Here is a 14,412-nt window from a genome sequence, read left to right on the forward strand (position 1 = left end):
CATGGGCGGAGCCAGCACGGTGAAGAGGGGGTTGTGGGCGTGGTCATCAGGGTGGCAGGGAATACAGGGGCGGAGCCCGTGGGAAGGACAAGTGAGGGGGTGGGGTCAGTTTGGGGACAGCTGAGGCGGTGTTCTTCTGAGGAGGAGCAAAGGGGCGGAGTCAACATAAGTGTCGCTAAGTGGCAGGGTCATTGTGAAGAGGTCAGAATGAGGGGCAGGGTTAATTAAAAGGAGGCCCACCTGAGGCGGAGTCAATATGAGCTGAACGGCTGAGGAGCAAGAACAATGTGAGGGCGGATCAGGGGCAGGGGTAATGTGGGGACGACGACTGATAGGCGGGATCAGGGTCGACAAGAAGAGGATGACTAAGGAGCGGGGTCAATGTGAGGAGGACGAGCTGAGGGGCGGGGTCAGCATGAGGGGCGGGGTCAATGTGAGGAGGATGGGCTGAGGGGCGGGATCAGCACGAGGAGGACAGATGAGGGGTGGAGCCAGCGCGAGGAAAGAAGGCGGGGCCCAGTCTGGATGAGTACGCGGAAGCCGGAGCAAGCAGAGAAAAGATGAGCACTAGTTTGGGGCGGGGCCAGCGGGGTGGGAAGGCGTGACCGCGGAGGCCAGTCTGGGGCGTGGCGAGAGGCGGAGCCGCCGCCAACTACGCGAAGGCCCCGCCCGCCTGGCCAGCCTGCAGTGAGCGCCCTGGCGGTGGCCGCCGGTTCGCCGCTCGCTGCTCGCAGGTTCCATTGAGAAAAGCTGAGCAGCGGCGGCGGCGGCGTCTGCGCCGAAGCAGAGAAGCCGCCACCAGCCCGCCGCCCGCCGGGCAGTCCGCGCGCCCGAGCACAGGGCCGTGGCCTCGGGCCTCCGCGGCGGCGCCGGGGGCCCACGCGCGGCGCGGCGGGCTGGGGGCGCCGGCCGAGGCAGCCGTGGAGCCCACGGGCCGGGGGCATGAGCCGCCCCGCCATCTCGCCGCGCCCCTGCCGCCCGCCGCCGCCCGCCAGGGGCTAGAGGCGGCCGCCGCGAGGGCGCGCGGCGCTGGAGACATGTCCAGGAGGAAACAGAGCAATCCTCGGCAGATCAAGCGTGAGTCAAACTTTGCCCGCGGTGCCCGTCAGACCCCCACTGGCGCCCAGCCGCCCCGCGCCGCCCCTGTGCGGCCGCCCAGCCCCGCTGTGCCCGCGACCTTCACCCCGCGCCGCGCCCCCCGCGCCGAGTGCCAAGCGCGCCGTAATCTAATCTCTGCCGGCGGGCAGGGCCCCCGCGTCTCGGCGTGGGCACCCAGGGGGTCCGGGCCCCGGAGAGGGTGGCGGGTCTCGAGAGCCGGAAGGAGAGTGGCTGGGGGCGCGGCTCCGGCAGAGCCTGGCCACCTCGCGGCCTGCACCTCCCCCGCATCAGAGATGGTGCGGCGATAGGGCGGCCCCGATCTGGGCTCAGATAAAGTTTAAAATATTCCATTCTGCAAGTCCCATCCTGATAAGATCGCTCTGTCGGGACGGGCTGAAATTGTGATCTTATCTGGCGCGCTTGACTCTCCCAGGCTTTGTATCTAGAGGCAGAAGGAGAAAGACCTGGGACTAAGGGGGACTTGGGGCTGTGGAGACCGGCCGGCGCCCACCGCAGCGCTTTGGCTGCAGAGCGACAAGGCAGCGGGATAGGTAGTGGAAACCCAGGCGCTCGGCACTGGTGGACCAAACCCTCTTTATCCGCTCCGGCTCTAGAGTTTTCGATGCGACCTCTGCCTGCTGGGGAACATGTGGAGGTTCGACCCACCAACTGTCCAGAACAACGCTACGCGGGCAAATGATGCCCTTGTGTGCCCATGAGCACCTCTCTCTCCACCCCCGAATCCGAAGGGTTATTCGGAACCATACAGGGACCTCAGGGACGCAAACGTTGTTCCTGAGTGAGTCCAAGTTTCTCGCAGGTCCTCCCGTGGGCACTTTCCCGAGCAGGGCAGGCCCCATCCTCCTACATCTACCGTGCCCTACAGTAAGGGCCTTTTGGGCTCTCTGGCCCACTAGATTGCGGGGCCTCTTGGCTGCTCTAGGAGCGAGTAAGCACACAGGAAGAGCTCCTCCCCACGCCACGCCAATAATAACTTCGCGCCTCTCCCGGCAGGGCGCGGGGCTTCCTCCCTGGAGCTTCCCTTTGGCGAGAGCGACTGGTCATCTGGGCTGCCCAGGAGGTGAGGGGAGGGGGGCTGGGCATCCGGCTTCCCAGCTCCAGACGCCTGAGCTACCCACATGACACTGCCATCCCGACCCAATGTGCCTTTTAGCTTGTGAGAGTACCCCTACCACTGAAGTCTCGAGGGGGGAGGGGGGACGCAGCGAGGAATCTGAATTCTGGTAACCCGACTCCCCAAATGCGAGCCGGACCTGTTTTCCGAAAGTCTCCTTCTATCATGTCAACTGAAGTATTAAAGCCACCCACAGGTCCCGATCTATGCTGGTTCTCTAGTTTCTTTTTCCTCTCTTCGCCTGTGCGCCTCTGCTGGGTTCTGTTCTCGCGTGTATGTGTGTGTGCGTGAGCGTATGTGTGTTTCAGTTTGATGAGAAATGCAGATTGCAAGGGCAGGGAGATCTCAGGTTGGGAGCGGATCGCCAGCGCTGATAAGCCCGCAAGAGCCCAGCAGAGCCCAGCAGAGCCCAACCCACTTGGGTCAGCGAAACCCCGCACTCTGAGGTCCAGGACCGAGACTGTGCAGGAGAGCCCCTCCGATCCCCTCACAGTGCCCCAAGACTCCAGAAAAAGAGGAGAGCAGGCCTGGGGGGCGGGGCCCTGAGCCCTCTGTGCAACTCGTGGCCCGGGCCCCTCCTCCCCCTAGCAGATCTAAACGCGTTAAGATGCGAATGTTGATTGTCACCATGCGGAGGCGCCTGCTGGCCTGCTCTCTACCCAAGGCAAATGCGTGAGGCCCTCACAGCTCCGCCAGCTGCCCTGGCCTCACCTGTGGCGGGTCTCGGGGTGCGGAGGGGAAGCATGCTGAGCTCTAGGGGCCGACGCCCTCCACGCCCCCACCAAAGCCTGGTTGCAGCTGCCCGCGCCTCTGTGCGCCTTTTGTTCTGCGCAAAGATAGATGTGCCGAGCTGATAAGGCTTGCAACCGATGGCAGCTGCGATAGCGCTTCCATTTATTAACTTCAAACGTGGGAGAGGGGGGAGGGCGAGGCAGGAGCGCGGCCTTAGCCAGCCAGATGGCTGACATGATAGGCCAGGCCCCTGAAGGGGGCGAGGGGCAGGGTGCAGCTCGGGACCCTCGGTGCCCCGGCCCACCAGCTTTCCTCCTGCCCAGTCGATGTAAGCTCTGATAAGTGGGGGCCTAAGCGTGGGCCAGTCCGCCCAATGGCGATTGCCAAGAGTGATAAGAGGCCTTATCTACGGCCACCAGGCCCCGCTGGGTTGGAGGCAACAGCAGTGTGGGGGCGTCCGGCGGCAGCAGGGGGCCTGGGCAGCAAAGCGAGGGAACTACGTGTGTGTGTGTGGGGGGGGTTCCATCTGGGACACTTTCCCCAAACATACTTAATTAGCAAGAAGTTGATCTTCCCCCTGCGGCCAGTGGTACAATCCGTCAAAATGAAAGAAAACTGACTTCGTGCTGCCTGAGAGGAAGGGAGAGAGTGAGCGGACACTCCACCCCTCATTCCATCTAGGTGGCACTCAGAGGCTAGGGGCGGTTTGTCACCTGCGAAGGGTGGTTTCCCCTGAATCATGCTGGGTTGCTCTTGGTTCCTGGCAAGTCTTAGGTGTGACCTGTGTGGAGTTATTGAAAAAAAACTCGAGGTGGTTTCCACTAACCTGGCTGCTTTTGGGACGCCCAGGAGGGGCACAGTCCGAAGAGATCTGTATGGATCTGAGCAGACAAGCAGTTATTGAGAGCTTGTTGCGTGCTGTGTGCAGTGGGGTGTTTATTGTGCTCCCGCTGTATGCAGTTCTCTACTTATTAAGTACCTGCTGTATGCAAGCACAGTTCTATCCACAATACGAGTAAGGGAGCAGAGCCAGAAGGCACAAGCAGGCCAGTCAGGGTCACTTCCCAGCAGCTAGCCTCTAGACTGTCAAGAAAAAGCCAGCCATGGGTGCACTTCCATTGATAGTTACCTGGCTTTGGAAAATTACGTTTCTGCTTTGGAAAATTGGGTTGAGAGTGTGAGGAGCTGAAAGACAAGATGCTGGTGAGAACCAAATCAGGAAGGCTCTGACACGCAGGGCTGGCCTCAGTTTCCCTCTCTGAAATAAGATCAGTTGAAATAAGCATCTAGCGATACAGGGAGCCCCCAGGTCAGGCAGGAGATACTGATCCCAGTTGCTAAAAAACATAGGTCGTAGGTCACCAGACACAGGTTTGAAGGCGGAGTCTAGGACTTAACACATCCCACTTGGTGCAGCAGCTCTTGCCTCTGAGGAGATGTTTTCACACATTCTTACAGTTCAGTTAAGCAAATTAGTGGTAGCCACAGGATGACTAATTCACTCCAAGCCCAGAAGCCATCTGCCAGCTCCTTCTAATACCTAACACCCACCCACAGGGCCATTGGTGCTAACAGCGGGGGACTGCCCCATTCCCGGGAGCGCCATGGTGAAACCCCAATAGCAGCCGAATGAGTTTTTTTTTTTTTTTTTTTTTTTTTTAAGCAACATTTTATGGACATAGGAGGGACCCTTTACAGAGAGCAGTCCCCACTCCCCTTGGTAAGTCCCTGGAGTGGGACCCTCAAGGGCTTTTGTGTGCCATGACACCTCCTGGAGGTTACTGTCTCCATGTCTTCCCTTCCTGACTGTGTCTGCCATCCGGAGCTTAGAGAGTCTGAGCAGGAGGCTCAGGATTACCCCCCTTCAGCCTTGGCCCCACTCTCCCAACCCTGGTCATTAGCATTGGCCTGGTCCTTGGTTCTGGTCCTCTAGAGTACCAGAGAGGCAGAAGGCACTGTGGTGAACCCTTCCCAACTCTGCAGCCCACATGAAGTCTCCTGACAGTGGCATTCCAACCTTCCTGGAGCCCCAAGAGGACAGTAGGGGGTACAGTACAGTCAAAGGCAACAGTATCCCGGTCATGGATAACCGCCAAGTACAACCCTGTGCCAGGCCTGGATGAGCCCATGTTCACATTGTTGTACCTCCAGGAACCCGAGTGCTAAAAAGTAACCTGTGCCCCGGTAGTGAAGCCAGAGATGGAAGCGTACAGTGGAGGCTGCCCTCTGACTTCTGCCTACTCTCGGTCATAGTCCTCAATTTTCACATCTGTACAGTGGACCTCTGAGGGGACGCTGAGGGCCTCTGTCGTCCTATTGTTCCTTTCTGAGATGCCGCAACTCAGGGGCAGCGCCTGGGGAAGCCTTGCCCAGCCCTATCCTGGCCTGAGCCTGGGACCCAGTCCCAATGGCTCAGGCCCCTCCCCGGAGGTCACAGGAACCCAGTATGGCACCGATTTAAGTGGGTCAGTTGGGGAGAAAGGAGGAGGAATGTGATGCCATTAATTGTGCCCCTTATCTCCTGTTTCTATGCCAACCAGACGGTCCCGGGGCTTGACGGCTCGTGAATAATACTCCAGGCCGGCCTATCTGCCATCGACAGGCCTCACGGAGGCAGCTGTTGCCTCCTGATTGGTATCGGAAAAACCCATGAACCCAGCCCACATGGAGCTGCCTAGCCATACTCAGGCCCTGCTGGCTCCTGCCCACCTGTCCACCATCCCTTTGAGGCCACCTGGAGGTACTTATGGTGCTTGTTCCCATTTCACAGATGGGGAAACTGAGGCCATAGCCACACATTGCCTTGCAGACCTCTTCGAGCTGAAGGTATGGCAGAGGGAGGGGCAGCAGCACTTTCCTGTCCTACATACCCCATCCCCTCCCGTCTGTCAGGCCATGTGACCTTGGCAAACCCCGTTCCTGTGTGGTTCACACGTTCACTTTGTGTCATTAGGGTGTGTATGGCCCCTTGGCGGGGATAGAGGTAGCCCAGTGAGGGCTTGTGCTCCAGTAGAGACATTAAGGGCTGTGTTCAGGCATCTTCAGCCTCAGTGCTTTTACAGGGCTTCTTCTGGGGTACGTTTGCTGACACCCAGCTCCTCTGGCTTCTGAGGAGGAGCCTTACTCAGCCATACTCAACTCCTTGGGAGAACCGTGGAAAGGCTGAAAAGGCATCATGAGAGCAGGAACCCTGCTTTCCCACCACAGTGTGGGGTGAGAGTGCCTGCCTCCAGAGACAGCTGTAGCCCCTCCCCTGCTGCCCCTTCCTCCCTTTCTCTTCATGACCAGGCTCAGCTTCTCTGAGATGGGACATCCCTGTTGCCAAGCTCTTCCCCATGAGATCTCAGCACGTCACGTACAGGGGCCCTGCCCTTGGCCCACAGATGTGGAATAAGTGTGAGGTCCCTGTTCCTGGCCAGCTTCTCCCTCCTGCACACTCACCGACCTGCTGAGCGCCCCCGGACTGTGCAGCCGTGGTGTGCTGCTTGCTTTCTGTGACTTCCTTCAGACACCTCTGTACTCTGTAGCGGTGTGGATCCAGGCAGCCGAGTGACAGAGGAGCAGAGAGAGGGGGGGGGGGGGGGGAGAGAGAGGGAGAGAGAGAGGGAGAGAGAGAGAGAGAGAGAGTGAGTTGGGCAGAATGGGAGCGTGTGACAGCATGAGGAAGACCAAGGTGCACCCACAGCATGTAGAGTTGCCTGAACAGAGCCCTCCACTGTAGCACAAGCCCCCAGTGGGCTGCTTCTGCCGTCAGGTAGATGTGCATGCTTGTGACCTGCAGGAAGCTAAGCTCTTACTGTGGGCTGACCCTGACTAACATGAGCATGCCGATGGAGCTTGCCAGGCCACAGGAAAAGACCCCTGTCCAACTTCACACAGGTTGTCTAGGCTCGGGAGCCCAAATCAACCCTCACCAGGGCCCAGAAAACCACAGGGCTGCTGAAAGCCTGGACAAAAGCAGCAGCCACACACCGGCGTCTGGTGATGCCAGCAATGCTGGCTAGGGCTGTCACCATATCAGCCCTGGGTAGTCTGTGTCTAGGAGGCCAGGTCCTCCCCTTCCCTCTCTTCCCATTCCGGGTGTGCATTCATCCCTAGCATATGGTCCTAACTTTAGGATACTCAGCTCCTAGCCCCAGTTTCTCCCCAGGGGCCTCAGCTGGTCTCATCCTGGTGCTCAGCCAACTCAAGTTCTCTCACCCACAGAGTGGGAACGGCAGGTCCTACTTAGGAGTGGTAGACAATAGGTACTTGAGGAACAGCAGCTGGTCAGGGGAGACTCAATCGAAGGGACCCTTGGTAACATGACCCTGATCGCCTATGAACTGTGGGCTACAAGCCTAGCCCTTGCCTAGAGCCTGGCAACTGTAGAGGGGTCCCCCCATGGGGAACGGCTCAGCCTGGCTTCTCTGGGGACCTGCGTGTGGGTGGCCCTTCCACCTCAGTCTCTACTTGTACATTAGGAGTCTAATAAGAGCATCTCCTTTCTAGGGCCATAGAGAGCTTGGGGGTTCGCACTGCAGTCCAGGTGACTTGGTGCTCGGGGGACACTGCCAGTTCTGCTGGCTTTGGTATTGCCATATGCCTGGTAGTCTTTCCCCACATTCCAAGGCCAACTACTCAGAAGCCAGGGTGGAGTCACTGAGCGGAAATCCGCAGCCCGCAGGCTTAGCCCCTCTCCATCCTGCATCTCTGGAGCCTCTCTGCAGACTGACTTTTCCCTCCTGCCTCAGCAGCCCTCTGGACAAGAATGTGGCAACTTATACAGAGCTGGCCAGGTACAGCAGCAGCAGCATCCCCACATACACACCCACTGGGCCACTGCTACTGCTGCCACCACCACACGTACCTCAAGTAGCCCTTGTCCCTTACCTGCTCCAACTGGCTGTGGCCTCAGCTTTTCCATCTGTGGAGTGAGTGGTGGCTGTTGTACTCTGCAGCCTTTCTGTGCCAGTGAGGTAGAGGCTGGTTCCATGCTTTGATCAAGGTCTACACTAGACCCTGGTGGTGCTCCCCATCACTGCAAATGCTCCTGTCTACTCAGTGCTCGCCCCACATCCCTAAGCACCTCTCTCTAGGTGCTTTCTTAGGTTGGAGTTCCCCCTTTTATGTGGAAGAATTAGAAGATTGGAGCTCTTTTCTTGCTCCGCAAGAATTGGGAGTATCAAAGAGGTTGCCCCAGGGTCTCAGCTGTGTACTATATTCTCACTATGGAAACGGCCGGCCTGGGATGGGGTGCAGCCGGGTCTGCCCCACCATGCAGGTGGGTGTTCCATAGGCCCCTGGGGCCCTCTGTGAGTCCAGCCTTCTTTAGTCTCCCTGCCACACAGGGCACTGTGATGCCTGCCTGGCAGGGGAGAAGGATTAAGGAGAACTGGCAAAGGACACATGGCCAGCTAGAGCCACAGAAGAGGGAAACAGGCCTTTGTTCCCCCCCACCACCCCCCCCCCCCCCCCGTCGCTGATGGCCAGCTCTCAGTGTGCAAATCTGTCTCCCCTGAGACAGCTTCTTGCCAGATCCTCCTGATATCTGACTTTTAGCTCTATAGCTTTCCCATCTTCCCCTAAGCTTACACTTGCCTCAGTTGCCTATTCTCTCACCCTAGGAGGAAGGAAGGGGTCAGGGCTAAGGGTCTCAGCTCCTTCCTGCAAAACTCACTGCTGTTCAGGGACAAGGTATCCATTCCCACATTGCTGGAGTGGCCTCCAGTGAGGATCAGGATCTGCAACTATCCCTTCAGCACCCCTCTGGCTTCTGGTACTCAGAGATTTGTGATGAGAGGGGAAACTGAGGCTCAGACACTGGTGTGGGCGCCCTCACCCAGTCTCCCCACACTCAGCTCAACTTCCAGGTGTGACCGTGACCACATGCCGTGTGGGTCCCACTTTCTCTCTGCTCCCCACCAGCCAACAATCTGGGCTCAAGGCCTAGATGGGGAAACCAAGGCTCAGAGAGTTAGAAGATCAGATCCGTGGGAGAGTTACCATGTGGATGTTTGGAGTGAGAGAGAGTAATAGCCACTGGTTGCTGGGGGGTGGGAGGGGGAGATGCCACGCCCATTTTCAAGCCCAGAGTCTGAGGCTCTCAAGTGGGCCTTGACCACAGCCAGCTCTGGTCTCAACACTGCTCCCAAGGTTTTAGCAAAGGTGGAGGCTGCAGTAGACGGGCCGGATTTCACTCCTCTGCTGCCTGCATGCTGTCTGTCCGTTTATCTTTCTACTTCCCAGGCCTCCGCAGCACCTCTTGCCTCTGTCCCCCCATTGAGTCCCAAACCCTGCTTGACCAAGCTCAGTTACCCAGGGACAGGGTCATCCCCACTTGCCAGGCAGCCTGGACAGTTCATAGGCCCTCCTTCACCTAGTTGGCCAGCCAGCCCTCCTTTGGGGCTACCGCAACCTGGTCCTTCCTGCACTGTCTCCGGCCCCAGCCTCCTCCGGCGCAGGTTTCAGCTCCTGTGATAACTCGGAAAGTTGAACTGGCCCCATTACTGCACTGAGATGGTTGGCAAGATACAGCCCGATAATGGAGGAGATACCCACGTCTCGGTGGCCAGCGGCCTGGGCTCCCGCCCATTAACATTCCCCACCAGCGACCGCCCATTAACATTCCCCACCAGCGATCCGCGCTATCTCCTCTCCTTCCACTCCTCCCGCAGATAAGAATGGAAATTCTGACTTCATAGCTCGCTGATTAAAGTGTCTGGATTTCTTGATAATACACAGATAAATTATGTTTTTGAAAAGGAAGGTAGGGAGGAGGGTGGAGAGAAGGGGGCCCTAAAGGGGAGCCCTTGGCCAGCTCTCAGGAGATGGCCCTCCCAGCGTCTAGTCCAGGCTGGTGGCCACCAAACGTCCAGTCACTGAAACTGCAGTCAGGCCTAGTTAAGCCCGGCAGGCCCCACTCAGAACAGACTCTGGTACAGGGACTTCCAGGCTGTAGGGTCCAGCCTCCAGACTGATGGCTACCCCCCAGCACACACACACACAAACGCACACACCCTTGGGCAGATCTCTGTAACAACATGGCCTTGTTTGTTTGAGCTGCGACCTCACCAAGCAGCTTTGTCTGTGTGTTCTGCTGCCCTGCAGTGCCTGGTTAGACCATAGGTAGGTAGTTCAGTGTTAGTGTGCCCATGCGAAGCCACGCCCACCGGCTGTGAGGGCCCTGCAACACTCAGAAGCCCAATGGGGGTTCCAGGCCTGTCCTCAGCCATTGTGCCTCCCAGCTCATGACAGGCACAGGCGGCACCCAGATGGGACTCGGGTGCATTGCAAGCTTGTCTGGATAAAGCTGCCTCCTTCAGCTGATCCGAGATCCTCGCTGATGCTGATGGTGTGATGCGCTGAGATTAGAGCTTCGCCAGACTAATCCTGCTGCTGAGGGACAGGTAAGGCAGCTGTGGGAGAAGTGAGGCACCTGCCGTGTGAGAAGAGAAACCAGGGTCTGTCAGCCCCAGACACCCCTTGGAATGGTGGCCAGGCCACACTGGCGTGAACCCCTTCACAAGTCCCCCTGGGCCCAGTGGTGTGGGCACACTCAGCTCTTTCCCTGGCCCATGTATATAAAATTATTCCTGAGAACTGAAACTCAGGAATGCCAGAGATGGGGAGGCCTGAGGAGTTCGTGAACTTTCCTGTGCAGTCCTGGGTCTTCCCAGGTATGGTGACCCCATTGCTGGCCATGCTGAGGATAGCTATCTTGACTGAGTTGTGTATGTGCTCTTGGGCTTGTCCTGCTTCTGACACAGAGTCCTCCCATTATCCCTCATTCCTATTCTGATGACTCAAGGTCACACAGCACAGGAGGCACTCTGACCTGGAGGCTCTGTCCAGATCTGAGCCTCCATCTAGCTATAGGTTCTGAGGTGTTTGCAGATACAACCCCCCACCTCTATAAAGGGGCCTGGTCTCTCTACTTTAAAGAGAAGGCATGGGCCCAGAGTGGGCAAATGCTCAGGATTACCCAGCCCTATTCCCAGATCAATGCAGATTGGTCTGAAGGGTCTTGAATTCAGAGACCCTCCTGTCTCTGCCTCCCAATGCAGATTAAAGACGTGCACCATCACACCTGGCTAACTTGGTGTGATTAGTCTTGCTGATTGCTTGTAGTAATGTCATTTGCCCCCACAAAAGAGGCTCCTTTGGTGAGAAAGTTGGCTTGAAGGGATGGAGAGACAACTCCGTCAGTAAGTGCTCTCCACGCAAGCGTGAAGACTTGAGTTCAGATCACCAGCCCCCATAGAAAGAACCAAGCATGGTAGTATGGGCCTGTCGTCCAGTGCTGAGGACACTGAGACAGGTCGCCTCTGGGTGATACTGTATCCCTCTAGAGCAAACAGCTCCCACAGGACTTCTTGATGAGGAGTTAGGCTCAGGGTTTCTGACCACCACCACCTGGATGATTCTAAAATGTTTGTTTTTGTTATCCTGGGTCATTATCCCCACGCCCTCCTAACTAATCACCAGAATTTCATACCTGGAGTGTCACAGGATTCACTCTCTGAACCGTCAAGCTCAAGAATATGAGAGGGGTTAGGGTCCAGCCTACCCATCACCCTTTAGGCATCTCCCTGTTCTGAGCCTCAGTTTCCATATCTGTAAAACAGGGCTATAGATGCAAAGATTGCCCTGCAGTCCTGGTCCTGCTCCCCAGAACCCTAGCCATATTCTCTGGCTGCCCCATCGGCCCCATACTTAGCTGTGCCCACCAAATCCAGACTGCTAGAATCCAGGCCAGAGAGGCACCGCTGGACTCAGCCCCATCTGACCTGGCTGTGTGACCTTGGGCCAAGCACTTCCCTGGGCCTGGCTACCTCATACAGCAAACAAGGCAGTGAGTGTCCTTGCTGGTCCTTGTGAGGAGCTGAGGAGACAGAGCTTAGGAACCCTGGAGTCCTGGCAGACAGGTGGGACCCCCCCATACACACCCCCAGATTCTTCTCAGGGCCTGTCTCCCTTCCTGGCTGGTGCCTGAAAGAGAGGCCTCCTGTTAAGCTCCACGGGTGTGGGAGGGAATGGGGTGGGTGTGTTCCGCCCTCCCAGGCCCCCAACAAAAAGAAGAAAGAAAGGGAACCTTGATAAAAAGAACGATAGACGCCATGCGTGGAGGAGCCGCTATCACCCCATCTATCTGCCTGCTCACTCGCGGTTCTTTCCCCTTATCTCACCCTCCAAATGCCAGGAACAAAAGCGTTGCAGACTTACACATATTGCCAAGCCCATGGTCCAACTCAGGGCTGCCAGGAGAGATGGCCCTGAAATCTAAAAAGAAAGTCGAGGCCCTGCACCCTCGTCATTCCAGAAAAGGAAGACCCAAATGGCCCCCTCTGAGGCATCTAGGACAGAGTTGTCTAGGAGTGGATTCCTGGGGGGGGGGTTCCATGGCACCCCTCGAATATTGGCTGTGTGACCTTGGGTCAGTATCTTCCCCCTGAGGCACCCAGGGTGGATAAGTTGCCAAGAATAGGTTTAGTGGAGCCTGGGTGAGACCAGTCTTTCCCCATAAAGTTCTTTCCTACCTAAATCTTCCTTGGGTCAACCAGAATCTACTAACATGAAAACTCCAAAGCCCTATGGATTGTCTTAGAAACTTCCTGGGCTCCTAAGAGCAGCACCACTGAGCCCTGGCCCCCAGAACTACATTCCTCCCACTGCTGTCCGGCCACTGCTAGCAGCCAATGAAAACAGAGCGTGCAAATGAGCAGACATGAGGCTCAGAGATTGGCTACTGTTCCATGGAGGGGGTGGGGCCTTATCAGGAGTGTGTACCTGTCCAGTCTAGACCTACTGGGTAGAAGTCCTCCCGGGCTTCTGAACCTTCTTAAGGGACCTTGTGTTTGCTTTGGACAGACCAGCTTTTGAGTAAGCTCCCCTGACTTCAGCCTAAGCCACACCCTCCGGCACTAGGACCTGGGCATTCCACAAACGCTACAGTCAGCCCCGTGCCCAGTGAAAATGGGGAGGAGGTGAGAAGTGGAGCCAGGATAAGCAGCAAAGGCTGGCAGCTCCCTCCAGACCCTACTCCTGTTATGTCCCCAGGCCTCTGTGGCCCTTAGGCTCCTAGGAGCACAAGGATCTCCATTTGTCACACCGTAGTTTCCTAATCTGAAAAATGGAAAGGAACCTAGTCCCTCAGCCTGCCAGGATGCTTTGGAACCCCAACCCTCCCCCAGGCCTCAGTTTCCCCACCTGCATCATGAGGCCATTCTAGAGTTGCCCATTCCATATTCTATTCAAAGCTGCAGAGATGGGAGCCTGATCTTGGCTCCAGCCTCAATGCTCCCCAGTGCATTGCAGAACTGAGCACCACTGACTCCACGGCGCCCTCAAGCTTCTGACCTAACAGCCATGGGTATGGGTGGTTTTTAAAAAAAAATGTGTAAGTGCAAAAAAGTAGTGGAACGAGGTCCACTGGAAAACAGGCTGAGACCTAAGGAAGAGTCAGGAGTGACCTCATGGCCTCCACACTCTGAGGCCCTGTCACCTGTTTTTATACACTATGTGATGGCACACCATCCCATCACAAGGCCCTCCAGGTGGCCTCCCCCCAAAGCACAGAGCTGGATAAAAGCTGCCTGCTTGTTTCTAGATCAGCCTTGCTGTCTTGGGAAGGAAAAGGAGGAGGAAAGGAACAGGTTTCAGGTCAGTCTGGAAAGCTGGCATTACCACAGAGGAGCCTGAGGAGTCCCAAGGGATCGACCAAGTGCTCAGAGACAGGGAAGGGACCTTAGCTGAGGCACAGATGATGCGGAGGCCCCACAGTGCGGAGAAAGCGTTCTTGAATCAGAGATGGAGGCGCAGAGCGGAGCGGGGCTGGGATGTGAAGGGAGCACAGCACAGGGCCTTGTGTGTGAGCAGGGCAGGCAGAGGACGGGGTACCCATAGTTGGGTTTGGGTAAGTGCTCAGAGCACTGCTGTTCCAGGTGGGCACAGCCCAGCCTGCTGAGTGGAGGGCTTGGCACACAGGATGCCCTCCTGAGTAGCCATCTGCCTCTCTCCCTCTGACCCGTGCCACACAGTGCCGGCTCCGTTAGTGAAGCCTGTTCACATGGCTCAGTTCTTATCGTCCATCTAGAGAAAGGATCACTCCAGCCTCAGCACCCATCTCCACCGTTCTGCTTCCTCCCCTTTGCTTCAGGCCCTGAACTGTCACCTCAGTCGCCCCTGCCTGGCGCTTGGCCTCAACAGCCCCAGGCCCCATCCCAGCACAGGACCCCAGGGCCCTGACCATCCTCAGGGAACACAACTCTCCAGCCCCTGTGATATCCTGGGCCCTCCCCCACGGGGCCCCTCCCCCAAAGCTCTGGCCGTGGCTTCCCGGAGTGAAACAATCTTGTGTAATCTATCAGTGGCTATCAGCCCCATCGAGGGGAGGGACGGGAGTGGCTGGGCCTAGAGATGGCGCCAACCTTTAGCGTTGATAAAGTTTCCGAGTTCGGCCGTGATGA

The 14,412-nt window shown here is 57.3% G+C and overlaps 1 protein-coding gene across 1 annotated transcript in view; it reads left to right on the forward strand.

Moving 5' to 3' along the window:
* Positions 1 to 736: 736 nt before the first annotated feature.
* ZFPM1 (zinc finger protein, FOG family member 1) overlaps positions 737 to 14,412 on the forward strand; it is a 52,793-nt gene continuing 39,117 nt past the window's right edge. The window contains exon 1 of the mRNA XM_080936589.1: positions 737 to 1,077. Within this exon, the coding sequence (XP_080792715.1) occupies positions 1,038 to 1,077 (40 nt within the window). The 5' untranslated portion in view covers positions 737 to 1,037. The remainder of the gene's footprint in view (positions 1,078 to 14,412) is intronic.

This window comes from Micromys minutus (assembly GCF_963924665.1).
Source record: "Micromys minutus genome assembly, chromosome: 24".
Lineage (NCBI taxonomy): Eukaryota > Metazoa > Chordata > Mammalia > Rodentia > Muridae > Micromys > Micromys minutus.